This window comes from Molothrus aeneus, chromosome 2 (assembly GCF_037042795.1).
Source record: "Molothrus aeneus isolate 106 chromosome 2, BPBGC_Maene_1.0, whole genome shotgun sequence".
Taxonomy (NCBI): Eukaryota; Metazoa; Chordata; class Aves; order Passeriformes; family Icteridae; genus Molothrus; species Molothrus aeneus.
Genome location: NC_089647.1, coordinates 39,593,223 through 39,620,616, shown reverse-complemented (window position 1 = coordinate 39,620,616; position 27,394 = coordinate 39,593,223). Strand labels below are relative to the sequence as shown.

The following is a 27,394-nucleotide window of genomic DNA, read 5'->3' as shown; positions in this document are numbered from 1 at the left end:
AAATCCCATATGAAATTATATTTAAGTCAATTCTTCAAAGAAGTCAACATTATATATGTTTCAGACCTTAATGCAATGTTAAGGAATAATAATATGTACCTTAATTCAAAACTATTGTTGGTATAAGGTGTATACTCTATATATCAAGGTATCTTGTTTCTGCTGAACCTTGTAATGCTTCATGTGTGACCAAAGCCTTAAGTGTGGACAAAGCATTTCAGAACAATACTGTGAGCAGTTACACTTACTGTATACTTGTAGCTGTCCTCTGAAGACATTTCTTCCACGAGAGTTTTCAGCCTTACATTCATACATTCCTGAGTCCTCTAGCTGCACATTAGGTATTTCAAGCACAGCTTGGGATTTTCTCAGGCGGGCTTTACTTGGATTATGACCATTAACTTTCCTCCAAGAGATTGTTGGAACAGGGCTGAAATATTTAGTAAAATTAATGTTAACACTCTTACACTATTGAGAATATAGATTCTGTTATCTGGTAGTTTAAACACTTAATAATTTAAGTAGCAATAAAGCATAATCACAATTGAGGTTCATATAATGGTTGATCTAGTTCACTTTCTGTAGGGAATCCTTAATAAATGGATTGTTACATGGAATGTGTCTCTTTCATCCACAGGGGAGGCTGTTTTTACCGAGATAAAATAAATCACTTGAAATCACTCTCTCTAGAGTTTTTTAGGACTATATGCTTTACTCCTGAATGCTGCCACTCCATAGGTCAACAAAAATAACTTCAAAACTTGGATGAACTTGGAAAATTCCAAAACATCCCAATTTTCCTGTAATGAAACTGCAGTTCAGATCAATCAATAAAAATATCTGTCTAGGTGGGGAATTTCTTTTTTAGGTAAATTTAGGTGACCGCAGTTTTGGAGACATTTTTCTTACAATATTATTCAAAATGCAAAACTGGTTGTGTGACAAGACATATTAATAGCACTGCTGTTCCTGTCTCACAGCATTACAATTTGCTTGTGGCAGCAGAAGGGTTTTTCACTGCAACTTGCTGTTCCACAGAGGTCTGTGAGGACCTTGGTGTCATTTCCATTCATACTTGGGGGAAAAATGCCTTATATAGTGTTTGTACTCATAAAATTTTCTTTTTAGCTCAAAAACTCATCAGCCATTGTGCACCCAATGGGCCTTATGGTACAGACATACATTTTTCTAAATATGGCAGGTATTTAAGATATGTCAATAAAAAATATTTGATTGTGAGCTGAAAACTGGGCTGCTTCAGGTACTCCACAAGAAGCTTGGAGGACACCATAACAAAATGGAACTTTTTGAAAAACATATTTTGTATTTATTTCAACTCTAAGCTTAGATATAAACACAGGGTCTTGTGGCAGTTTAGATGAGGAAAAGCACTTCATAATAGTTCAAATTTATTTAGTTTAAATTCAAAACTGCTATGAATTGCTGTCATGATTTGCTGAGTTTCACTTGCTATAAATATATGGCGTTTCATTAAGAATATCACCTTTCTCGTAATATTTCAGGGTATCCAGTTTGAGGCACAAAGAATAAGTGTGTGAAGCAAGTTCTGGTTATTCTTAAAGCAGTTGGAATCACATGCAGTAATGTGAATTACTGCAGTTGTACTCAAACTTGCAGACAAGATGCTCCAAATTCTAGTATTTTATAGAGATTAAGAAAATTCCCAAACTTGTACCTGATTATCAGAAGATTTGTCTAATTTTAACTCCTGAGTGCCACATATCACTGAATTTTATTGAGCCTATTAACATCATTACCTTGCAAAACCAACATATAGTCCAATATTCATTTTAATATACCAGAAAGAGATAAGAATTATTTCTCTTATCAGTTTCCTGCACTGATTAATTAACCTGACAAACTGAACTTTACTATGAATGTGTATGTATTCATCTCTGGCACATGGTTCCTGCAATATCTTTTTATTATTGCAAAATGATCTTTCATCACTGTCCGCCACAGAAGAAATACCTGTATGGAATAGTTTTTGTTTCTCCTTGCTAGACAAAACAGGCTGGTCTCTTTTCTCTCCAGCACTCCAGTTATGTATATATTTTTCTTTTTATAGATGTTTTTGGATCGTGTGATAGGTGTGGATCATAAGACCTCTTTTTTTTTTTTTTTCACTCTATCACCATAGGAACTTTGCAGCTTTCTCATTTTGAACCTTAAATTAATTTCTTGATGACTGATTTCAAATTTTGGTGTCTTGTAGGTTTGGTTTGAGGGCTCTTCCACAGATTATATGGTTCTGGTATTTTTTCTGATGCACTAGTAAAACTTCCTGTCTTAGTCCCACCAGTTATGTTATCCCTTTCACATCCTTAACAACATATTTCATTTGCTATACTTTAATACCTGTATGTATATATCAGACGTAGTACAAATAACAATCTTAGTTTCTTTTTCTCCCTTCTTTAGCTCTCATATTTAATTTCTTATTGCACACTTCATTCTGATATTCAAATTTAGAGTCTGTCTTGAGTGACTTGTGGAGATTGTGCAAGTCTTCTGTTTTACACTCAGGTTAAAGAGTTAACTCCTTTTTTTGCTTGTCCTCTTTTTATATGGAATATAATTGTGTCATGATTTCTGGCTGCAAAACATTCACCATGGACAGATAAGAGTTTAACTGATCATTATTTATCACAACACAAGTGCACCGTAGGAATAGGAATTCTCTATGTTGGTACAGTGTAATAGGACTCAGCAACTGCTGCTTTATGACTGAAATGGGTGTGCAGATATATTTTATTTGGGATCTTAAGGGTGTCATGCTTGCTGCCTTTTGATGGTTATTTGGCCTTCAGCCTTGCTTCCAGTAAAATCAGTGACAAAAATGCTTTTTCTCTATTGTCATGGAGGAAAATGAGTTCTGCTGAGTAGCATTAGTGAAAGGATTTTTTTTTTGGTAGTGTACATTTCTGAGAAAAAGTCAAGAGTTTATAAACAATGAAAATTGTCTCATTTAGCTGCTATGAGATTATTCTGAAATTCATGTATTTGGGAAGTTTCCTTTAAATTGCATTTAACAATTTTTTTTAAATTTGCTTTTGTGTTTCCTGCAGCAAGTAAATGTGTATAACATGGCAAATGCAGAGGAAACTGGTTGTCTGGTTCATAATGAAGCATATTTTAAAACAACTCAGTTATTTCTTGATCAGTATGAGGTAGTAAGTGGAAATTTTCAAGGAGATAAAGTTACTTTAGCTGTGCAGATTTAATGATTTCAAAGAAAAGTACTCCCATATTGCAAATTAGTATTTGCAGACAACTTGTAGTTCCGTTTAATGAAGCTTATTTTTCTTGCATAACTCACAAGTGACATTTGAATTTTACATCTGAAATAAAAATATATCCATACCTATTTCTCTGTGACTTCTGTGAGAATGAAATGAAACATATGAGTGAGAATATGAAAGAATAGAATTGTGTGACTGTTCTAGAAAACTCCTGAAGTTCACCATAAAAGCTAACTAACATATGCACATTTTTAGTCTTTTCGAATGATCCACAGCTTTTTGAAAAACAGAGTAACTGCAGAAGTATTTCTAGCGTTAATATGAGTTTAATGCAATATGCATAATTACTGAATCTTATAACCAATATAACCCATTTTTATTTTGGGCTCAGCAGATATTTATGAGACTAGTTTCCTTGTTTATTGTTACAACATCCACATTCAACTCCTGTGAATAAATTTATTTGAGCTTCAGTTGAGTTCAAAGACAAGATTTCTCCTTACTTTTGGAAAAAAATCATCTGAATACTACTGGGAAATCTTAGTACCACCAAGAAAAACCCTACTTGATTTCAGAAATACCATCTTTAAACTTGCCAATATCCTAGATTGAAATAAAAAACCTAAGTGGTCCCTGGTGACTGTGATAGACACTACTGTGGCCTTGTACACTTTGAGTTTGAAGAAAATATGAGTCATAATTTTACCTTTACATTTACAAGAGATTATGAGAGTTGGTTTTCAGCAGTATATTATTTGGGATGAGTGCTGTTGAATTAGTTGGAATGCTTCACAAGTTTCAATAAAACATAGAAATAAAAATGTTTTAAAAAACTATTGGAAGCTGTTCTTCTTCCTGTCAATTTCATATGTGAAAGTATTTTATGACATACCTAAAGTCCATGTTTATTTTGGGAAAGGGGAGAGGTAGAAATAGGAATAATGTCTGAAATTTAAAATACTCTTTCCTTGGATCTGAGCTCTTAGGATTTCAAGAATATTTTAAATAGGAATGCACAGATTACTTTTTCTGTACTTGGTTGGTACAGATTGATGTGATATTTTGTAATATTTTATCTACTACAGTAATTTCAATTCCGCTCCACAAGATTTCTCTTTACCATGCATCACTGTTCTGAGCTGTGTCTTCAAACCCACAGGTGCACACCATAATATATCTTGAAAACCTCTGCATGCCTATGGGGACTACAAAAAAACCTTTTTTTTTCTTACACCTTCCTGTCTTGCAACTGTATTAAATATCTTTAATTATTATAGGATAATTATGAGGGGTAAAATGTGGAGGACTATAATGAAATTCTCTCTGTCAGATGGTTTTCAGAAATGCCTATCAACCATGGACATCTACCTTTAGAATGTCCTATATAAATCTGTTCAGAGTTTTATGAGACGCAATAACCACTTTTCCTTTCATTTGGTTTTTAAAATCTAGTTAGTAATGAAATGCATGAAATACAGCAGCCGTGAGTATGGTGATTTAAAAATTAAAAGAGAGTAGAAGCAAATGATGATGATCTTGAAGACAGTGTACAGGAACAAGTCCAGGTCTGCAAGTCTCTTCAACAGATGCCCACGACTGTGCTAAGAATATCTATTGCATATATGAGTGTCATGTATTAATGTGGGCATGCCACCACTTATCACCACTATTAGCTTGTTCTTTATGGTACAGAGCAAGGACAGTGCCTGCTTGGCTGCATATCCAGCTCCACAGCATTTTCTGCACACTTTAAATTATGGCATTTTGGAGCATCTCTAGCATCTAAAATAGTGCCATGTATAAAGATGATTCATTTTCTATAATGGTTCATTATTTGCAGTGAATTATACTCCAGAGTTCCTCTTTACTGGTTGATCAGAGACTAAACTGATGTCTCAATCTTCACACTTAACTATTCAACAGCTAAATTTAGATAATGTAGCTGTCCATACCCTAAGTTAGGTGATATAATCAACAGTTTTGGTGATTTAAATGTTTTTCCAAATTCTTAAATTTGAGTTAGTCATGAACAAATGAGTCACCTGATGAAGGTGTAATCAAAGAAGACCACAACAGGCAAAGGTATTGGTTTGACAAATAGTGAAGAAAGTGGAAAAGCTATTCCACAACCTTTTGGGTTTGCATTTAGAAGTTAGGTAATGGTGTTTACTCTTGATGAAATAGCAACAGCACAAGTAAAAATTTAATAAGAAAGAGCTGAATATCTTCTATGTATTCAGTGTTGTTGTCCTCATTGCAAAACTCCATATTATATTCCTGCCATCACAGGACTGTGGATGGTATTTATATGGTGGGATTGAGGAGGTAATGAGCAATCAGGTCTGTTAAAAATGATGGAAATAAACTCTGGTTTTCCCTCAGCCATTCAGTAACCATTTTTTCTAGTCTCTGTATCACACCCTACCTCAGCATGTGTCTGGGGGCATTCTGAAGTGGACATTATTCTAAAAAATATTAAAGACCTAACAGGTAAATTGTCACCAGCCTGTGACTTGATCAAGGCTGTTGAGAAGAGGAATTTGAAACAACTTGAAAAGCCAAAGACATATATTATACCTGCTGTTTTACTAAAGGTGATAATACCTGAAGAATCCATGATTTTAAGAGACAACGCTTCGAAGCAGAAAATTTCTTTGAAAAGATGACACATATTTGGCAGGTGTTCATACAGATCTTCAAGGCCACAGTACTGCAATAGAACTGTGTTTATTTGCCTTGTGTTATTTTATAACTGAATTTTTGCATAATTTTTCTCTCTTCTAAATTTTGCCCAGGAAGATTTTCTTTAGCTAGCACATTGATCTAGGATGTCCTGACTCTGCTATACAGGTGTGACCAGCATATGTGTGCAGATCCAGAAGATCAGGAAGACTAGTTACAATGAGTCCAAAAATCCCAGAGATCGTGACATACCATCAATGAGGATGCAAATGTAAACAAAAATCTAGCATGTCTGAAGAGTGCAAGATGGCTTTGAACCTGCTGATCAGACAGAGTTTGAAGACAATGAGTGTGATGATTTCCAGAAGAGCTGCATTTAAGGCTCTTGTGCCATAGTACCATATACATTTATTTCTTTGTGGCAAATAAGAGAAACATAATAGTGGTAACTCTGGTGACCTTCTCCTGAGAAATGCTAGAATTTTTTTCCTTCTGATCCTCTCAGACTCTGACACAGAGAGAAAGTCTACACATATGCTTCTGGATAGTAATTTTGGAATAACAATAAAAATAAAAAAGCTCCTCCATCTTTAAATCTACAGTAAAACTGCAAAGCTGCACAAGTTACTGAACAGTTTTTAGTAACATTTATAAATTTTCTTCAAGGGTTCTGAGAGAGAAAGAAAAGAGATTGGTAATATTGCTTCTTCAAGAATGAAATTCTGCTGACAGGAACTTAGTTTGGTAGGTTTTTCTCCCACTTCCATTATGCCGTACAGTAAAAGCAATCAAATTTAAATTTTAGCTTTAGAGTGAGGTAGAATGAGGCCTGGGAGTGCTACTTGAGATTTACTGAAAAATCTTTATTACATTGCTATGAATGATTGTAATATCTGTAACAGTATTACAAAGTCTATTTAAGAACAATTCCACTTAGAAGAAAACAGAAACAAATCCAGCCTGAAAACCAGGAATAAAATCCAGTCTGGCTCTAGCACCTCATAACATAAATACTTATTCAGCACGAGCTGAAAATGAACTTGAAATTGATGAAAGTCTTAGAAATATTTCTTTGTTATAAAAAATATGTGCTATCAAAGGGGAAAAAAAAAAAAGAAAGAGAATCCTGGATCTATTTTTATCATATAAACAAACTCAACTTGAAGATGTCATGTCTGCATTTAAAAAGATTAGATGGTCCTCTCATCACAACCTTATCTTGACGGGAAAAGACACCCCTCTTTATAACATTGACAAATGTTCTGCAGAGAGTATTTATTTCCTTCTTGCAAGTATTTTGTTATCAATAAAATTTAAAAGTGGCTTCCACAGCTTCCAGATCTGGAATCTGATAGGATTAATAAAATATTTTCCAGAAGAGAGAACTGGTGTGAAGGGACATGGAGTAACATGATTTTTTGTCCTATGGAACTTAGAAACAGGTATTTCTATATCAATTTTTGTATCTATTGTGCAGTTTCATTTTGGGCAAATAAATCAGATTAATACTCTGTGGCATGGTTTCTCTGTTTTAAAAAGAGAAAACAAACAATTCATGTCTCTGTGGCCTGTAGATGAAAAATAGAGCATCATGTTAAACCTTGGTTTTGATGATAGAGGAAAATTACTACCTGTGGACTTCTACGCTGTGAATTAGCTTGAGGCTTGAAAAGTGTTAAATTATAAGCCTGCCTTGTTCCCACAGTAATTCTGCTACATGTAGGAAAATGACTAAATATTTCAATCCAAGTTCCAGCAATGAATTGGAAGTATAACACCTAGAATGACTTATTTAATGCCAGGTTACCTTTAATATCAAAGGTGTTTCTGTGTGCCACCATTATTGTTGGAAGAGGAAAGGACTGTTTAGTGCTCATGGAAAAGCACAAGTAGCTTAATATTTTCCAAAAGACAATAATTAAGCAACTTCCAGGGCTGAAGGGCTACTTCATGAGCTATCAGAATCCTTAGCAAAGAGACACACTCCCTGAGAAGCTTCATACTGTTGTCCAAGGAAAAGACAGCTTATCTTCAGAGAAAAAACCACAGATCTGCTGACATATCCCAAATACATTGACAACAGAACTGTCATACTTAGCTCTAAAAACAATGAAGCCTGATTTATATCCCAGATGTTGCTCTTTTTTATTTTGTACGCATGAATGTATGTATGTATATATATATGCACACCAGTGAAGTGTGCTCTGTTCCCAAGATTATCCCAGGATTATCTGAATCCCAGGATTCCACTAATACTCATCTGCTGCTTGCTGCCTTGACTGCTCACTCATGTCAATGCCCCTGGGTTTCCGTGTAGTGCAGTTAACAGAGGCTAATTTTGAGTATCACCAGCACACTAGCTCTGCTACTGTTTAGCACCACACCAGAGCTGAAGCAAGATGTGAATTCATGTTGATAACAAGGAGACTTAGGTTAGAAAATAGTCCGATCCCAGAATAGAAATCCTCATGAGAGGATTTCTAGATTACTGGGAAGGGGTCTGGCTACAGGACCATTTTATCTGGTTCTCTTGACAGTTCATAAAAGGAGATGCCTTCTGCCAGGTCTGGGAGAAGAATCTTGGAAGACCTGTTTGGAAACATTCAAGACCAGTAGGTAATATTGGATTAGCCAAGATAAGCCAACTAGAGGACAGAAGTCAAGGAGAAATATGTGGAAGATTGGCTGACAGTTTTAACTGGTGATCTGAATGTAAAAAGCCTTATTTTACAGATTTGAAGAACAGAGAGGGTTAAAGTCAGTCTCTTGAAGTTAGGAAACAATGGTGCAATGCTGGAATCTTCTATTCCCTTGTGTGTAGAGACCATATGGATAACTGTACATGCTAGATGGAGAAGTGTGCAACCTGGATCTGTGACTCATTATAATATTACTGTTTATCAACTTCTTGTTCCTCCAAAAATCTCATATGATTATGTGGCAGATGGAGAAAAAAAGGAATCAGGTACTATGAAACCTTTGACCAAAGATTCATTCCTGGCTGCCTTTAACCCTCTTTTCTGAAGTTGTTCTCTTCATCATTACATTATTTTCCAGATCTCACTGAAAGAGCCCTATAAAATGTGGACTTGCAAAGCCTATCTTTTTGTACCTGCAAAAATGTTTGCAATATCTAGAAAACTGCTTCATAGCCATTACCCCATGTCATTGGCTTAATGAACCACACCAGTAAAAAATAACTTCAGAAACTTCATGCAATTCTCCACAGTTACATTCAAATGCTCTTCACCAGACCATAAAGACTTCTTATTTGGCTGCTCTGATCTTTGCTTAGGTATTATACTGATTTATCCAAACACTTTGCCTTTATTTCTGCATATTGAAAAATATGTAGTAAGCTCTCTCTGCATTGCTTAATAGAATGGTTTGAGTTGGAAGGAAGCAAAGATTATTGAGTTCCAACCCCACTGACATGGGCAGGGACACCTTCTCTAGACCAGGTTGCTCAGACCCCCATCAAACCTTGTCTTAAACACTTCAAGGATGGTGCATCCGCAACAGGTATATAGTCTGTAACGAAAGTATTGATAGTGACATGAAACAAATAATAGCATTTCTAATAAAAGCTTGAAGATCAATTAGAAAAATTAGAAAAGTCTGGTAAGAGGAAAACAGGAACAGAAGGTAACAAAACTACTATATTTAATGGATTTAAAACTTTGAGGCATTTATTAATTTGAATTGATTCAGAGTTCATGATTTCAATAAAAAAATTTTGAATGCTTCTTAAATTAAAAGTCAAATTTCATTAATTTGTCTGACAAATATATGTAGCTTCATCTTCTTTTTATTTAATTTCATTTAGAAAGGAAGATTTTTAAAAGGACTTTCAGCTGAGTTCTTGCAAGTCCTACTACATATGGGATGATTCTTTACAACTGAGCTATAAATCCCTTCCAAACAAAGTTAACAATAGAATTATTAAGGCAATATTAAATATGACAAAACGAACAACACATCTATCAAAACTGCCTTGTTTTACTTTACTAACAAAAATAAATAAATATTGTTAATTTATTCTTATCATTAACTAAGTATATTTCAAAACAAAAACATAGTGTTGACATTGCCAAAGTGAAATAACCTAACATTTAAAAAGAATATTGGTATATTATGTGCATGTTACCATTGTGCAGACATAGCATAAGCATAAAATAGTCTCTCAAAAATACAGAAAAACGAGCCAATGAGTCATAAGAAAAATTGTCTGTCAGCACTGTTGTTTTTTTGATGCTTTTGATTCAAATATCTCTGTGTTGATCTGTATGGTTTAAAAATAACCATAGCATAAATAAAGGGATGCATAAAGCTTTTTTGTTTGTTTGTTTTTTAGCAAAAAATCCTTTTGTCAGTCTATACAGCCCTTATTTTAAGAGCAGAGATTGAAAACTCTGGTAATCTACAAGTACTGCAATACCCCAGATCTTGTAATTTGTTTTAATGAGAAATAAAATATGATTACTCACTCAAAATTGGCTGCTGGCACTATCATAATACAAATTCAATTTTTTTCTGACAGAGCCAGAAAACCAATGAAATGTGACTTTTATATGGAAAATAAAGTAGAAGTCTGGTGTAATGCACAAACAAAAATGCACTGAGGAAAAAGCTGAAGTGTGAGGGTCAGGTAGGGTGTGTCTATGATACACAGTTTAAAATTGAAAAATCTGTGTGAAAGAGTTTGAGTAGAATTATTCATATAGAAGCAAGAAGACAACTTAGGTTTATATGCCAGAAAGAACAATAAAGGGAAAAAAAATAAAGATGTTTTGACACTTGCACTTTTCTTGCTTTCCTCTGCGGCCAAGGGTCTGGGCCCATTGAAGAGGGCAGGAACTTACAGTTTTTCATGCCAACTTGGACAAAAAAATCCTGTTTCATTTCTCAAACTACGAAAACTTGTTCATTTTGAGGCTTCAAAACAAAAAGCATATTTCCATCTATGCCTGCCTTTAAGTCTTGTATTTAAAATAATAGTACTAAAATTGCTTATGACATAAGTAAGGAAGATCTGAAGGATGCTTGGATGGCTGTCACCGAAGTGCTTCATTAACGAATGTGTCATATAGTGGGGATGGAATTTAGATGTCTTTTGCCTATCAACAGCATTAATTTCATCTCATTTTAGTCGGCAGCTAAATGAAGGCACTAGAATTATTTCTTTGAATAAAGTACATGAAAAAAGAAATTAAAGAATGGACCAGTAGCTTCTAGATGCTCCTGGAAGCAAAGTCAGTAACACGTGAGAAAATTAAAATGGCAACCGGCTGTCACAGAGGGCAGTGTCTGAAAAGTTGCATTTCTGGAGCAGGAAAAGCCAAGAATGCTGTAACTTGTGCAAAAATGTCAGTTAGGAAAATGATATCTTCTCCACCAGAACTTCTCTGAAGAACATGGTCATCTGTCTTCCTGATTTACATAAGAAATCTAAGGTCTGATACTGAAATGGACATAAAAAATCAGGATTATGTGGACTATGAACAGAAACCTCATTATCCACTAGCTCATTTATTAGTTTTACAAAAAAAAAAGCTTGTTTTTTTAAATAAGAGAAGTCACAAGCTGTGAAAACTGTTACTCAAAAGCAAACATTAACGTATTGCTGTTTAGAATTATTTTTATTAATTTAGATATTTTGAATTCTTCCATTCAGATTTTTTTCTTTTTCTTTTCAATTATTTATTTTAACAACATTTTCTGTAAATACTAACCAGGATGTAGCAATTCTGTAAATTAAAAAGTAGTATTTTTGTTATGGTGGAAAGTTAAAAATAAATGGAAAATGTTAATACCTTGTTGCCAGTGGTTTTTCAGCATGTTTTTTGAAAAACGTGATCCCCTGATATGTTAGGGAACAAAGAAAATTCAAGTATTATAATAGAAATTACATACTTAAATGGGTGGCAGAAAACATATCTGTATACTATATATAGGTACATATATGAAATATAGATGTCACTGAAACATAAGTTGTTGTGTAGATGTGGCAGTGAATATGTCTATAAAAAACAGCCTTGGGCCAGCATATATATCCAGCACAAAAGGTTACTAATTGCAATATGCACACTCTGATATATATGCAGTAAATTTTATTTGGCTCCTCTGTTTTTCATGTCTTGTTAAACCTCAGCAGTAAATCACTGATTTATGCAGTGATTTCTTAGACAATGACTGATGCTCATGATAAGAATCTCTATCTAGTGCAAATTAGATAATCTTGAGACATTTCACTCCTTCATTGCTTTGAATTTTTTAGCAGCTACAAAGTCTGTTTGTAAGTGGCATCAATAACATAATATTTTCACTTGTAACTGAATCAGCTCCATATTGCTTGGGTCAGAATAAAATCCTTCTCAGAAAATTTATCTCTGTGAAGTGATTAAGATATTTGACTTTAGTTTGAAGACAAAAGCTTCAGAGCTTCAATTAATTTAATTCTTTCAGCCATAGTGACTGACAGTGCTAAATAAACATTATTAATAAATCATTAATCTGTAACTGAAGATGAGGATCTTCCCGGAATTTTTGCCAAATGCCTACTTCAGGAAATCTCACTGGGACATTTGTCATTCTCACAATTACAGTGGAGAGAGTAGAGTATTTCAGACAGCTAAATTAAAGCATGAGAAAAGCAGCAGCATATTGGTTTTAAGACTGTAATAAACCCAGGGTTATTTTCAATAAGAATTCAAAATATCAAGTTTGAATACTAAACAAAAAAGGGACAAATTAGTTGTTGCTTCAGTTTAGCAAATGGGACCCATGGCAAGGTAACAAGCAACAACCTCTACAGGGAATTAGGAACAAGAAATGGGGACAAAAAAAGAAAATTATGAAAATGAATAGGAAATTTGATGCATTTGTACTTCTCACCTCAGCCCCCAGGTTTCAAATGGTGCCTGAAATGTCATTCATGTAATTATTACCATATCAAATTGAAAGCAATTTCAGCTGAGCTGATTTGATTGTGCATTAATGGCTGGGAAAAGAAGATAAGGAATGTGCATGGTAAAAATAGCTGCCCATTACTCTAGCAGCAAATGGGGTCTTATTAGGTAACCTTAAATTCCTTGGTCACTCAGGTGGTCTTGTTTTTTTTTTATTGAAGATTAGCACCAAGTAAAAAAAGATTAAATAACCTAATCAAAGTCCTTCCTGTCATCTTCACCTTACTTTTTGAATAGTGATTGGATCTTTTTGAGAGATTTTACTAAATCTCACAGTGCTGAAGGTGGAATGTATCAGTAGGTCTGTTTGTTGCCTTTCAGTGATGGCTGCAGAGGACAATGTATGTCATACCTCCTTTTCACTGGAAAGTTGACTTGTAATCTGTCAGCAACTGTAACCTAATTCCAGCAAAATGAAGAAAATAAGAAGTAAAATGTTGGTTACTTCTTCAACCATAGCCTAGAGTCTAAAAGGGTCTCGTTGCCAACTATTGACTTGGCAGTGCTTCTGACAGGAGAGAGCCTAGAGCCATCAGCCTTTTTTCCTCATTTATTTCAGCATCTCAGGGAATCTCTCCATTTATTGCTTTCCTGTCCTCTGTCATGTACCTCTTTTCTCATTTTTACTATGTAAAACATAAGACTTGAGTTCTACCCTACAAAAGTTCTCGTCTCACATTTTTTTCTAAACTACTGCTTACATTTATGTTGGGACTGAATTTGAGGAAGCTGCTGTCGCAATAGTCTCCCTCCATGCGGGCTGTGGTCTCCCTGCTTTTGTTTGGACTGGTTTGGCTATGTCCTGTTTCTTTATCAACTTCACTGAACCTAAATAGACACAACTGAAAAACTTTGTCAGAATTTCTCTTTAATTATTTGTGTATAATTTCTGTTGACCTGCCCACTGAGAGCATTTCGGTATTTGTCAAACACGAAAAAACAAAAAGAAGGGAGTAATTTTCAGGCATATATCATCCAGTCAGTAATGAGGAACTGTTAAGAGAAAAATCTGAACAGAAAAATCCAGTGACCAGTGACACATGAAGATCAAAAGGGCTATAAAACATTTTAAAAGTCCTCTCAGGTAGTAGAGACAGGCTTTGAAAAGTAATTCTGGAACACCAGACCTGCTGAACAAGCTGGAGGAATGATCCTCAGCAAAACAGACTATTGTCTTAAAAATCCTATCTTCCTATGTTTTGTTCCTCATTAGGTAAATAAGAAGTATTGGTATGCAAGATATAGTATTTCTCAGACTGTTTTGTGCAATTCCTCCAAAGGAGTTGCAAAGACAAATGCTTCCCTTATTTTTTAATCAAGACCATGCTGTAAGGAACTTGCCTGTTTTTTGATAAGCCATGAACTATAAAAGCAAGCAGGGTATATGATATTTACCAGCATAACTTTGGAGACTAAGGGGAAGATGTCCAAAAGAACATCATGATGAGCTGAAAAGAATTCAATACAGTGAGATTTTTTTTCAACACACCACACAGAATTTGATGAAGTATTTAGAATGAGCCCTAACCATTATAATTTTTTAAATGTCTCTAGAGAAATATCATTGAAGGAACATTTGTTTTTAGCAGCATATATGTGAAGAAGAAAGAATCTCCTTAAATCTCTAGAAATTACTCTTAGTTCTGTCTGTCTGAATACTAACATTGCCATCCTTATTCTTGGAAACAATCATAATAGTAACTTGAGGAACTAATAGTAACTACCACCACAAAACTGAAATGTTATCATTTTCATCCTATATTCTGTAATCTCAATACTGTAAAGAAGAAATTTTAGTTTCAGTTTCTCTTACCTTTCTCTCCCTAAACTCTTTTCTCTAAAAACATCTAAAAACCCCTTGACATGAATAGCAAACACCCATTCTGTACTAGTACTATTAGGTCAGGTAGAAACTATAGAGTGGGCACTGCCACAAAATCTGCTAGGACATGATCAAGACATTGTGCATGGGTTAGGGTTAGGGTTAGGGTTTATACATTTGTGTATGAATCATTAATATGGGGGAGGGAAGAAAACTCTACAAATGTTTGTTTATTCTCCAAATACAACACTTTTGCAGGACAAATCCTAATTTACTGGTTTATAGTATCCCTGTGAATGAATGGGTGTGAGTCTGGTAAAACTTTCAATTAAAAAGCCTTTCTGCTTTTTGTTTATTTGATTGGTACTTTTCATTTTGACAGAGACACTGTTAACTTGACTGAATTCCTGACCACAGAAATGGCTGGGCAGGGAGTTCATAATTAGCTACTTAGTCAATTGGTTATTTTGAGAATGCAGTAAGCACTGTCTGTAAAAAAAATCCAGCAAAATAGTGAAACCACAATTCAGGCATGTCTCATCTTAAAAAACGATATCTAATTAGAAAGAATCTTTACTTACTTTCCAAGTGCAAAACACTCCATCTTAACAGTAGTTCCCCTTGCAGCTGTAACTGTGTAAGGAAAATGGACTTCAATTTTTGGTTCATATTCCCCCATCACACCTGGAAAATAGAGAATGTTTACAATATGAAATATCATCAGTTTTCCATTATCACAGAAAGACCCGTGGCTTGCTTTTTGAATCTACCCAGCAATAAAGTTGGTAAGTGATGGAGATAGCCTCACTTGACCTGATGTGCTGTGCTCAGGTGCAGTATATATATACTAAAATGCTCTTCAGTTTGCCAGCAGCACAACATTGAGCTTTAAAAAAAGATTTATTTTTTGAAACTTGTGTTAATATTTAAATGTTCAAAGATTAAAATGGGGAATCAATAGAGGAGTGAGACTTTTCATGGACCAAATCTTTGTTTACCAGCACATTCACAATTAGACAAATAAATCAACGTATCACGTTGTGTTTGACTGAGGACCTTCTAAGCTGAGGGAAAAACCCTCAGATTGTGTAGGAGCATTTGTATACACAGATACAAACACAGATATGTAGACATGAAAATTTCAGTTATGTGATTTTCAGTGAAACTTTTAATTTGGAAGAAGATTTTTTTTCAGGACAACGCTTTAAGTACTGTAAGATAGAATTCTAGGAAATGGGAAAACATTCAGGAATGGGAAAATATAAAAATGGAAATCAATAAAGTTATCTCAGATTTGGTGTAGAGTGATTGACAGCTTTGGAGAATCACAGCAGCTTAGGAAATGAGAAATCAGTAAGGAAATGGAGCTATGTCTTTTAAGGTGTGATGAGAAATTTGTGTTTAATGCCACTCGGAGAAAATATAATCAACATGGAAGGAGAATAATATGACCCTAACAGCTGTATTTGGTTAGATGGAATTTGGGCTATGGGGGAAAGAAATATTCAGGAGCAAAAGGCTTTATTTAAAAAAGTAAGAGTGGCTCAGATTTTTAGATGAGGAAAATGGAATAAAATCTGACTTATTGAAAAAATAGCAACAAGACAAATCTAAATCTATAAAATCAGTCAAGATTCTCCAAAAAACTCTAAAGCAAGCAAATAGGAACAAGAGATGAAAATGCCAGAGAGAAAAGAGATGTGAGAAAGAAAAGAAATGAGCGTAAGAAGAAACATGGAAGTAGAGGAGTACAAGATTTACAGCTGAGAGAATAACAGTTGGCAGAGATGGATGAAAAAACAACCCACAACCTGCTAGAGCAAAACACAGTACATAAGACTGAAATTGTAAAACATATATTCCTAGCCTTCAAATGTTCCTTGTGGGGCTCAGGAGTTTCCAGTGAGGCTGTGCTCTCATTTTCCCACTGTCACTCAGGCCCCTGAAGAACCTTGGTTCTGGAGGAAGTCTGAACATATATACATTTGAATGTTTCATCAGGGGCTTAAGTCTAATTAGAAAATCTAAATGTGTCTCATAAGTGAATCAAATGACAGAAAAAGAAAGCATTAAATGCTCTTATTTCAAATAATGTATTTCTATGAATAATTCTATAGGTAGCAGATTTCTTTGTAAAAAAATTATCCTGCAAGTATTATGTGGGCTAGCAATACTGACCCATTTCCTCCAAGAGAGGACTAAATCAGTGTTTTGACATTGCTTTATGAACCCTCTTTTTTTAATAGAAAAAACCCCCATGTCCTGGGTGTCCTGGGTATTAAAATAAAGCCAGGCCATCAAAAAATGGTAGTCAATTAAAATTTTCCTTAGCATAGACTGAAGTGATTGCTAGTATAATATATAATAAAAATGCATTCCCACTGGACTGTAAGACATCAATAAATTTATAATTTAGTTACACTCCTTGTAACTTTGTTTACTCTTTTCTGATTTTTTTGCGACTATGAATACTAGTTTCTGATTTATCTCAGTTAACCAATTACATGGTTTTACAGGATATCTACCATATCTCCTTTCAAATATGTCTTTATCAGACTGAAAAACCCCAGACCATTAAACCTTCCTTAAAAAGAATCTTTAATAAACATTCCTAGTGCCCATGTGGCACCTCTTCAAATTCCATTCTCTCACTTGGAGATGTGAAGGTGAGAACTGCACAACAATAATGAAAATGTAGATCTTTCTATCACACTATTTATTTCCTTGGAGTTTTTTGGGTTTTTTACAAAATTCAGTTCTATTTGCTTTTTTGTACTTGAACTGATGCTCATACACTGTGGCATCATAATGTCTTTACTGATAATATCTAATAAAGTATTATTACTTTTCTGTTCATTTTTCTTCCAGATAGTTTATGTGTTGAATAGTGAAGTCCCAGATAAGTCCTTACTGACAATCTCTCAGTTCTCCAAACAGTTTAGGTACTATACAATAGATTTTTTCTAATATATTTTTAATTGAAAATAGGGCTGTACTTCAGTCCCTCTAACAATTTAGTTTCCTCAACAGCCTTTAATGGGTGACCCTGTAAAGAACTATGTGAAATGCAAGCAGCTTGGCCATTTCTGTTCATATTCTCTCAGACTCTTTAGGAAAGCTGTTTACAGACAGAAGCACAATTTCCCTGGTCAAAATTTGTGTTGCTGGTACATGACTGTGTGGTAAGACTACTGTATGACAATGTGCTGAATGCAATCCTAATGATCATACCCTTTATGTATTTTCTATCAACACACTTGACACAGAAGTCAGATCTAGTGGTCTGTCATGCCTCAGATGTTCTTACGAGTCCCTTTTTTTGAAAAAAACCCCACCTTTTCTACCAACCTTCGTTCTAGTCCTAAGCATCAGTGAAGGAAAATAGTACATCCTGCTTCCTCCCATACAGAAGTTGGGCCTTGGGACCTTGTTATTATTTGTAGTGTCAATATTTCCTCTAAAATTTCTTCTATATAATCTTCAATTGCAAGAGCATCAGTCCTGATAGAGGAATCTACTATGTTCCCTTGTAGAGAATTCTGCTGAAAATAGCTCCTTTAGGTTTTATGATGGAGCCTTATATTCCCAAGGTGTTTCTTTTAAATCTCTGACACCTGCTGACTGTTCATGCTCACTGACAGGTTTTGTGCTTCAATGAAATTAAATATGGTGTGGTTTTGCTTTTGGGTAAGGCTTTGTTCTGGAAACTAATTGTGTTGAGTTGTTACATAGTATTCAGCACTTGCTTTTTTAGCCCTGAATAAAAACAGAATTTACAATAGGATTAAATTATTCTTGCCTTTAAAATAATAGAGTACATCTGTTCCCATCTGAGGGACAATATTATCATTCAGATCTTATGTTTTTAACTTACATTAAATCCCTTTAGTGAGTACAATCTGTACACGTACTGAATGCTCTTTACATGTCATGCCATCATTTCATCCTCTTAATGAAATGCTGATTGACTGATGCTTTGCACCACATCCTGTTCTTCTAGGTTATTGCTACCCTAGCAAGAGACATGCCTGCAGCAATTGGCAGGAAATGTATAAAAATTACTGAGCAATTGCTTGGTGTCCCTATGAAAATTAGGAAGCAAAAGTCTATTATTGCAGAGGGATATTTTTCATCCTTATTATTTATGATCTTTGAGACCATGAAGGCCATTACAGTTGCATAGATATTAAGGGAATTGTTAAGGCCTTACCTTCCCATATTACACTATAATTGCTCTGCTATGGCTGTGGTGCCTCTAGGCTCTTTAGCTTTCTAGCTTTTGTTTTGGTCACAATGAGTCAGGGATGGCAAAACAATCATCACCTGCATTTTCATAAAGATTTTTGTTCATTTGTATTAGATGCTAAAATGAAGCTGAACTTTTAAGAAATTTTCAGTTTTTGAGCTATGCGTACTGGAATCAATCTCTCTCAGACTTATATACATGACTCTCTTACAGAGGTTTGGCTAGGGCTATAAAAAATCCTCAGTCATTTTTTATACCCAGTTATCAAACATGAAATTTAACAATAAATAAAACTGATCAGCAGAGAATAAAAACATAATATATGATTTTCAAGTGGCTAACAAATCACAGAGCTCACGTGGTTTGGGTACTACAGAGCAAAAGGATGTTTTTCTCAATGCTGCTGGCCTCTGCCTTCCTATGAAAAAAAAAAAAACTTTCTGAAAATCCTTTACCTTTCAAGGTCTGACCCTAATAATTCATTATTTTTAATGCTAATTACTTAGTTTGCTAGACTCCCTATTTCCTAAACTTGTTCACCTGAGTTTGGATCTGGGTATAAAAGTACTGAATTTGTGACTGATATCAAACATATCTCTTCAAAATAAATCTAGTTCACCATATCTTGAAATTTGGTCTGGGATTAGAATTGGGTTTAAAAGGCAAACTTTATTTCTTAAAGTAAATCTTATCCCTGGCCTTCACTCTGAAATATGTCATTCCGTCTTAAATTTTCCAGTGTTTGGGTCTCTGCCCTCTCAGGCAGGGTCTTCTTGGCTGGGGGAGATTTAAAAACTAATAACCTCTTTGTTCTGCCTCTGACTACAAAGAAGACACTGATTTAAAGGATTAAGCATATCACAGGACAAAGTTTAACCTTGGAGTTAACAGTTAACACAGGCACAGATTTGATAGAATCAATGTCTTGTTAGTCACCCAGCCAGAAAGGGACCTCAATATTTATAGAAGAGATCTTTCCTTCAGATTTTTTTTTACAATGATACAGTTATCACAAAGTAATTATTCTCCAACCTAAATACAGAAAAAAAGTATTCAGAAAATCAGGTTTAATTTTTATGAGGTTTTATTTAACAAGTTTTTTCTTTCAACTTTACTGTAAATCTGTGACTTGAGTCCTACACTCTGCTACTCAATGTCTTACAAACACAAAGCTATAATATCTGCATTTCATTTTTGTATTAAAAAAAAGAGATTACATAAAAATGTGATAAATATTGATTTTGAGGCACTTACATATTACAGGAATAGAAGTAATAAAATTTCAGACGTTTAAAGATATTACTGCAGCTAAAATTCTTTACTTTATCCACTAGGGGCCATTTAATGGAATGGAGAATGGAATAAAGAGGAACGATCACTTTCTGATTTTCAGTCCTTTCAGCTAAGAGCAAGAGAAAGAGCTACAGACAGGATATCAGACATTATTGCTTTGCAAAGGACTGCTCAACCTCTTCATTTATCCTGCCAATCCATGCCTTATACAACCTCAGAGGAAGAGTGTGGAAAAACCACAGTATTCATACAATAAGAATTTTTTTCCTTCATGGGGCCAAAAAGAATCTGACTGCTGAGAAACCATGACCCATCCTCTTATTCAGATGTGTAGAGGCTGATGCTTCTTTCATTAATCTTCCAGATATTAACTACCCTCTTGCATGTCCCAAAACATGAAGGCTCCTTAAATCCTTTCAGCTAAAGTGATTTGTGTTTATTACATACTCTTTCACTAATAGCTCTTTAACTTCCAATTGGGCCTAATTTTGAATGGAACAGGTTACAGGCCGTGCTTAAATAAGTGGCTGATAAACATTTAAGACAGTAGATAGAAAATATTCTAAGATTGCTGGCTAAACATCATCAGAATGCTCAGGAGAAAATGAAAGCCAAATATTTCCTGTACCCAGGAGAAAAATTAGGCATGGATTGATACTTGCCATTATTTTGTTAACAAATGGTAAAACCCTCCCAGCTCTGTGACCAAGAATGCTCATCTGAGAGGTTTGCACAAAGAAGTCCGCAGTCTTAATCAGGTGGTGCAGGAATGTTAACATGGTTTTCTAATATCCTGAATAAAGCTCTAAAGACAAATTTAATTTGGATTCTTACTAGTTTGCATCTTCCTCTCAGTTTCTGGGAAACCTCTTGAGGCGTAATAAACTCATCCTGCTGCATAAGAATTTTTTAATAATTTTACAGATCAAAAGTTGAGCATCTTACCACATTGTAATGATGACCTGTTGCGTGAATATGTATCTAAACCCAAGAAAATTTTGCCTAAGAACTTGCTTACAGAATGTTCATGCATAATTTCTTTTTGTATCTAAACCTGGGATGAAAATTAAGGTTGTCTAAGGTATGGGTCCCTTTGTAGCAAATGAATATTTAGCACTTTCCCCGAAGACCTGCACTGTTAAATGTCTCCAGAAATTTGTTTGGGAGAGCCTTGAGTACGCACATTTACAATGACAGAAAATTGACAGCACAAACTGAATTAATTCAAGTATAATAATGATACCCACCATTGTCTCTGGTCTGCAGCAGAGATTTTAAATGAACTGGGAAGAATTTATTGACTCACCTGCTATTAATCTCATTCTAAAGGACCAATGACTACTGTAAATCCCTAGAACTTTACTGTGGAATTGTTGTTTTAAGGTAACAGTCCACGGCATTCCTTCCACTTAAATGTTTCTCAGCCAGGTTTGAGCTATAAATTTATCATTTGAGAAGCCCTGAAAATGCTCATGTGAAATTGCATTCTGCAATGCACTGAACTAAGCACTAAACTGAGTTAATACTAAAGTGCCATCATTGTTTTGCATGTTAGAGAGCAAATCCTATTGCATGTCACTGGATGCAAAGGGGTCTTTACTGGTATACATCCTAATATGAAAGAAAAATTGGTAATTCAGTGTCTAGAAAAAATATAATGAATACAACACAAGAAGGGTATAAACTCTACCTTGAAATTAAGGGATAAGATGTTCATGTATTCCTAATTTTAGAGGAATAAATGTGAAAGAAAGTCACATATAGCAGAATAAAGTGTTTAAAGTTTAAACATAAGTTTACTCTCACCACTTTATCTTCCCTATTTTACTCATACTTGATTTCACTAGTTTATCAGTTACACTGAACTCTGAACTCTGGAAAGCCCTTTCTAGAAATTGTATTACTATCTTGAAATATATCATTATTAACAACTCTTAAATGTATTTATGTCATACATCCAAAGCTTTCTGCCTCTCTTAAACATCAAAAACAACAAAAGCACTTAATTTTCAGTTGAAAACATATGTTTTATGAATAAAATAAAAGGAACCGAGTCCAAACTCTAAAAACACAAAAGCAATGAGATAGTCTCAGAATAAGCAATGAGGGAAATATTGGTATATTATCTAATTCTTCAAATGAGAGACCAAAATTTCTAGTGTACAGACTGGGCTACAGAGACTTCTGTTCACCTGTGTTTGAAGATGTTGAGCAGACTATGACCAAGTCTGCAGTCTTTTTCTGTGTAGAAAAGTCTTTAGTGAGGAATAAGCTAGACTTCACCAGTTTCCCACATATTTGTAAAATGGCATCTAAATTCTCCTTCTAAATCCAGCACATCTGGTATTGGATGAAACCAAGCTTCATGCTTTGGACATTCAGAGATGAGTGAGGACATGTGAGTGGCTTGCACACAACACTCCAATATGAAGATTTGTGCATGTGCAGATTGTATCTAAACACGAAAACCTGATTATTTTCACTCATTAGGTACGTGAATTATCATTAGATAATTTTTCCTATCAGCCATACACATCAAGAAAAAAAATGGACTCACTACATAGTCAACATCTTGCCTGGGAGGCCTAGCTCAATGAAAACCAAATCATAGGGGATTTTGTTCCATTTTGTTTTTACAGGGAATGAGATTACATTGAATTTGGCACAATAAATATATGGCAGATTTCTTTTAGGCATCACTGGCCAATGTTTATTGTTTCTCCTTTCCAATTGCCTGATATTCATCCAGGACAGGTTCACAAAAGATATTCAGAAACCTGGGAAATCTTATTTAATCTGAGTGATTAGGAGAAATATCTAATTTCTATGAGGTTTGTAATTATCTTCCTGATGAAAGTTCTCTAGGAATCTCACTTTTCCTATAGGAAATGACATAATTGTTTGTACTTCAAATATGACCTTAAGTTTAATTCTTTTTTCCTTGCAACCTGCAAAGTTGCTTTACAGAATGAAAACAAAATATTCCCTTTCCAACTAGGTGCCAGAAGTGTCAAAACTATTGTGATGTGCAGAGTATTTCCCTCTCTTCTGACCAATTAGAAAACTACTGCACATAATAGCGTTGCTCTAATATTCATTGTATCTCAATAAACTGAGAAAAGCTTCCTAAATAAGGAATATTTAATTTTTTTAAATTTTTTTCTCAATTTTTAAAATTTTTTTCTCAATTTTTTTTTCAATTAAGACTGCTCATATAACCATGTAAAACAAAGAACCTATGATTTCCTCAATATCCTCAAAAACAAGTATTAAAATACCCATTGTTTTAGACCCAATAGAAACAAATCATCCTGTTACCTACTTCCTGCAGTTTTTACTTCGAGTAAAACTCCTGCTGTTCATAATCAAATTATTTTGCTACTCTGAATAGAATTCCAAACTGACAAGTAATTTAAATTTGAATATTATGCCATAGTCTCTGACTGCAAAGCAGCAGTCACTGGTAAATTTGTATCTAAGATCCTGAGACACTAAGTTACATAACATTCAGGACCATTCTTCATACTCTGAAGCCATCTACAGATATAAAGGTTATTTCCATTATCAATTTGCACAAATTTGAATTTAGTCACCAAGAATTAAAATATTAACAACATACTTCTGTCTGAAATCTTAATAGTTATAGTTCAATGCAACACCATTCCTAATCCTGACAAATTTAGAGGAACATTTTTTTCAAGTTCAGTAATTTTAGACTTTGTATATTCTGTATATGGATCAGTTAACTCTTTGTGGAAGTTTCAAAAATCATAAGGAGAAGGAGTGAAACAAGAAAACATAAGTGCAGAAGATGTGCAAGACTCTACATGTCTAGAATCTTGAGGTTTTTAGCTAATTTAGAAAAGCAACCACTGAATTTCCAGCATACAGCGTTTCTATATACCAATGGGAAGACTTAGCTATTACGAGTCCTGTAAAGTTACCTTAACTGAACTCAAAAGCAGACTAAACTCCATTCAAACTTTTGCAGTGAAAGAGTTCTTGCTCTACACTGAATCCTGGGACATAATCTTTTTCCAACCTTTTCCTGTTTTCCTCCTGCAATAACCCCATGGATCCCAGGGCTCAGCCCTTTTACATTGTCAAAAGACCATCCCAAGTTATTTTGTCTCTCTACTCTTTCAGATTAAATATTTTACAAATAGTGTCTTTGAACTGTTGTGTTCTGTTTGAGAGTGTTCTTCAACTATTCTACAATTCCTATAAACCACTCTGTAGGAGGTTTATTGTATAAAAGCCCTCTATAAAATTCTCTGCCTACCTATAGATTTTCTTGCCTATAGGTTAAGAACCATTCCTGCTAACTGGAACAGACTTTCTAAATAAATAAATAAATAAATAAAAAGAAAAAGTTAATATTTTGGAAATAAGAAAACCTCAAAAAAAACCAACAACCTTCCCTCATCCTATTATATCTATGGTCTTCTTTTATCTTTTTAAAAATTAAAATAAGACTACACTGACATTTCTTAATCCTGATTTTCATCCTATTATTTTGACAACAGTGCAGGAGGACCTGGGCAGAAGAGCAGAACAAAAAAAAAAACCAAGTACAGAATACCTGTAACCCATGCAGGATACACTTTCAGTAGAGTAAAGCAGAGATTGTAGGAAGACTTTTATTTTCAGTTTCCAGTGTGACCCAACATTAAAATACCTCACTACAGTTTTACAGGAAAATATATTTACCACCAGGCAATGGCTGTCCAGGGACATTGCCATTTTATCAACCTTCCCCTGGAGCAAACCTTGCATACATTCATGTCTCTGTCAGTGCTATTAATCTCTGTATACCACTAAAGGGCAAACTTGATTTTTGCCCAGACAGTTTGTCTCTGCTTAAAAAAAAAAAAAAAAAAAAAAAAAAAAAAAAAAAAAAAAAAAAAAAAATCAAAGCAGGATTATGTAAGGTTTGATTCCTGCCCTGGAGTACTGAGTAAGAAAAGTTCTTACAGTCACTATACAGTTTTTATGGACACAATTAAAATACAAAATGTTATTGCAAAACCTTGCAATATAACCCACTTGAAAGAGGAAGCCTATATGACTGGAAAATCCATAAAACATAGCAGAATTAAGTCACAGCTGAATATGTATTTTGAACCCCTGTTAAAATTCAGGTGCTCGTTGTAGTTTTCTAGAATTCAGCTCCATATGAATAACCCCATTAGATGACAAAAACCACTAATAAAAGTTGAAAAAAAAATTAAAAATAAAAAACAGAGAAGGGCAAAGAATGATAGGTCAAAATCATTACAGTTCATCTTTAGGTAATTTAAAAAAATTCTAGGTATCAGTTAATTAACAACTGTCAGCATTCTTCTGGGATGGGTACAGCTATGTCTGTGAAACTGCAAATTTTGTTCTATCTTTATTTATTACCTTATTATGCTACACTGGGCATTTTTTATTGCTTGATTTCTATTGGGGAATTGGTATGATTTCTTCCAAATTTTATGTAACGTTGGTAAAGAGATCTTTAGATAACCAATTGTTGCTTGTTGTTCAAGCAACATATCCCAGAGTTTAACCTCAAAAAGCAGATGCAGACCATATTTCTTCATGGAAAATTAGAAATTAGCATCCTTAATACCTTGATATCTATATGTTCTATCATTATGTGAGACTATTAATCACATTGCATTAATCAATAGAGTGAGGAGAGACAAAATTCAGTTCACTGCTTCGCAGATTATGAAGACATGGAAAAAATCTGAAAGTCAGTTACATGAAAATATGTCTGGTCAGACTACCAACATCTGGAGGTTAAACTAATTTGCTCTAATGAAACGTAGTAGAAATTATCCTCTGGTGTCTGAAATTGTCCATGTTTATTGTTTTTTTTGTTTTTTGGTTTGGTTTTTTTTTAACTTCAGAAATTTCACCATAGCAAAGCTAATATGCAGTTTCTGCACAGAGCTAAAATGAAGAATTACATAATTTACTACTGTACAGTAATAATGTTAAAGTTAACATATTTCCCAAAGAATAAGAAGGATAAAAATGTAAGAAAAACTGGAATAAAAATGTGTGAACTTGAAATAACTCTTATGCGCTGAAAATCAAATGTTTATACTCCCTAGATTTCTATTTCCTTAATTTGAAAAAACTTTCAGATGTTTTTATGAGTGAAAATAATTTACTGCTCCCAATCAGCATCCAAGCCTGTGAAGATACAATTTAACAAAGCTGTTTATTATTCATAAACAGTTATCAAATATTTCCTCAAAGTTTGTAATGCATTAAGAGGCAGTTAATGAAATGATGCATATTCTTTTATTTCCTCCTAAAACTTTGTCTCTCCTCAAAATTTTAGGGTGTTTTTATAACCCAGCTTGAAGTGAAATTGAATTATATGAAATGACTTATTCTCAAGGATATCTGAACAAATGAGGTATTCATTTTATTCAGAATCCATTGAAGGATTTCTTGATGTTTTTATTTAATTTGCTTCATATCAAGCAGCTAAGCTCTCCTTTGAGACACATCACAGAAGAAATAAAAGATTAATAAAATCCCAGTAAGTTCTTACAATCTTTCAGAGTTTGACAGAATGCCTTGATATTATTCCATTTCGTTCTAATAGATAAATAGAGACCAGTGTTTTCATTGAAGTGCTCTTTGTCACAAGCTCTCTAGTCCCCTGGGCATAGGTACTCTATATACATCAAAATCTAAGAATGATGATAAATAAATCAATTAGAGTACTTTGGAGTTAATGATATATATGTTTGGAGAATACAGGCTATATAAATTGTTTTATTTATATAGAGCTATTTGTAAAAGCTGTTTAAAACTACAAGCTCTTCCTGTGGTTTCTAGGAAATGTGCTGACTGCTTAGGGTAATGTCAGTTGTGATGCCAACCATTGGAACTCAGAAAGATGTATTATTTTTAAACCTAAGGGAGTATTTGAAAAGTAATTCAAGTAATTTTATGACAAAGAAAAGATTAAAAAGCCATATTTAAAAATATATAACACAACTCAGCAAACATAGAATTGAGTATATTTTCAGGTAATTTAATGTTTGTTTTAATGCCATTATTAAATTCTCACTTCCCTCTTGGAGTCTATTCACAGCAGTTTCTTTCTTCATAA

At 34.2% G+C, this 27,394-nt stretch overlaps 1 protein-coding gene across 3 annotated transcripts in view; it reads right to left on the bottom strand.

The window, feature by feature from the left end:
• Positions 1–27,394, bottom strand: part of CNTN5 (contactin 5) — a 611,650-nt gene that overhangs the window by 129,290 nt on the left and 454,966 nt on the right. For all 3 annotated transcript variants that reach the window (XM_066544731.1, XM_066544730.1, XM_066544732.1), the window contains 2 exons: positions 15,317–15,419; positions 249–430 (listed from right to left, as the gene is read on the bottom strand). In XM_066544731.1, the coding sequence (XP_066400828.1) occupies positions 249–430; positions 15,317–15,419 (285 nt within the window). The remainder of the gene's footprint in view (positions 1–248; positions 431–15,316; positions 15,420–27,394) is intronic.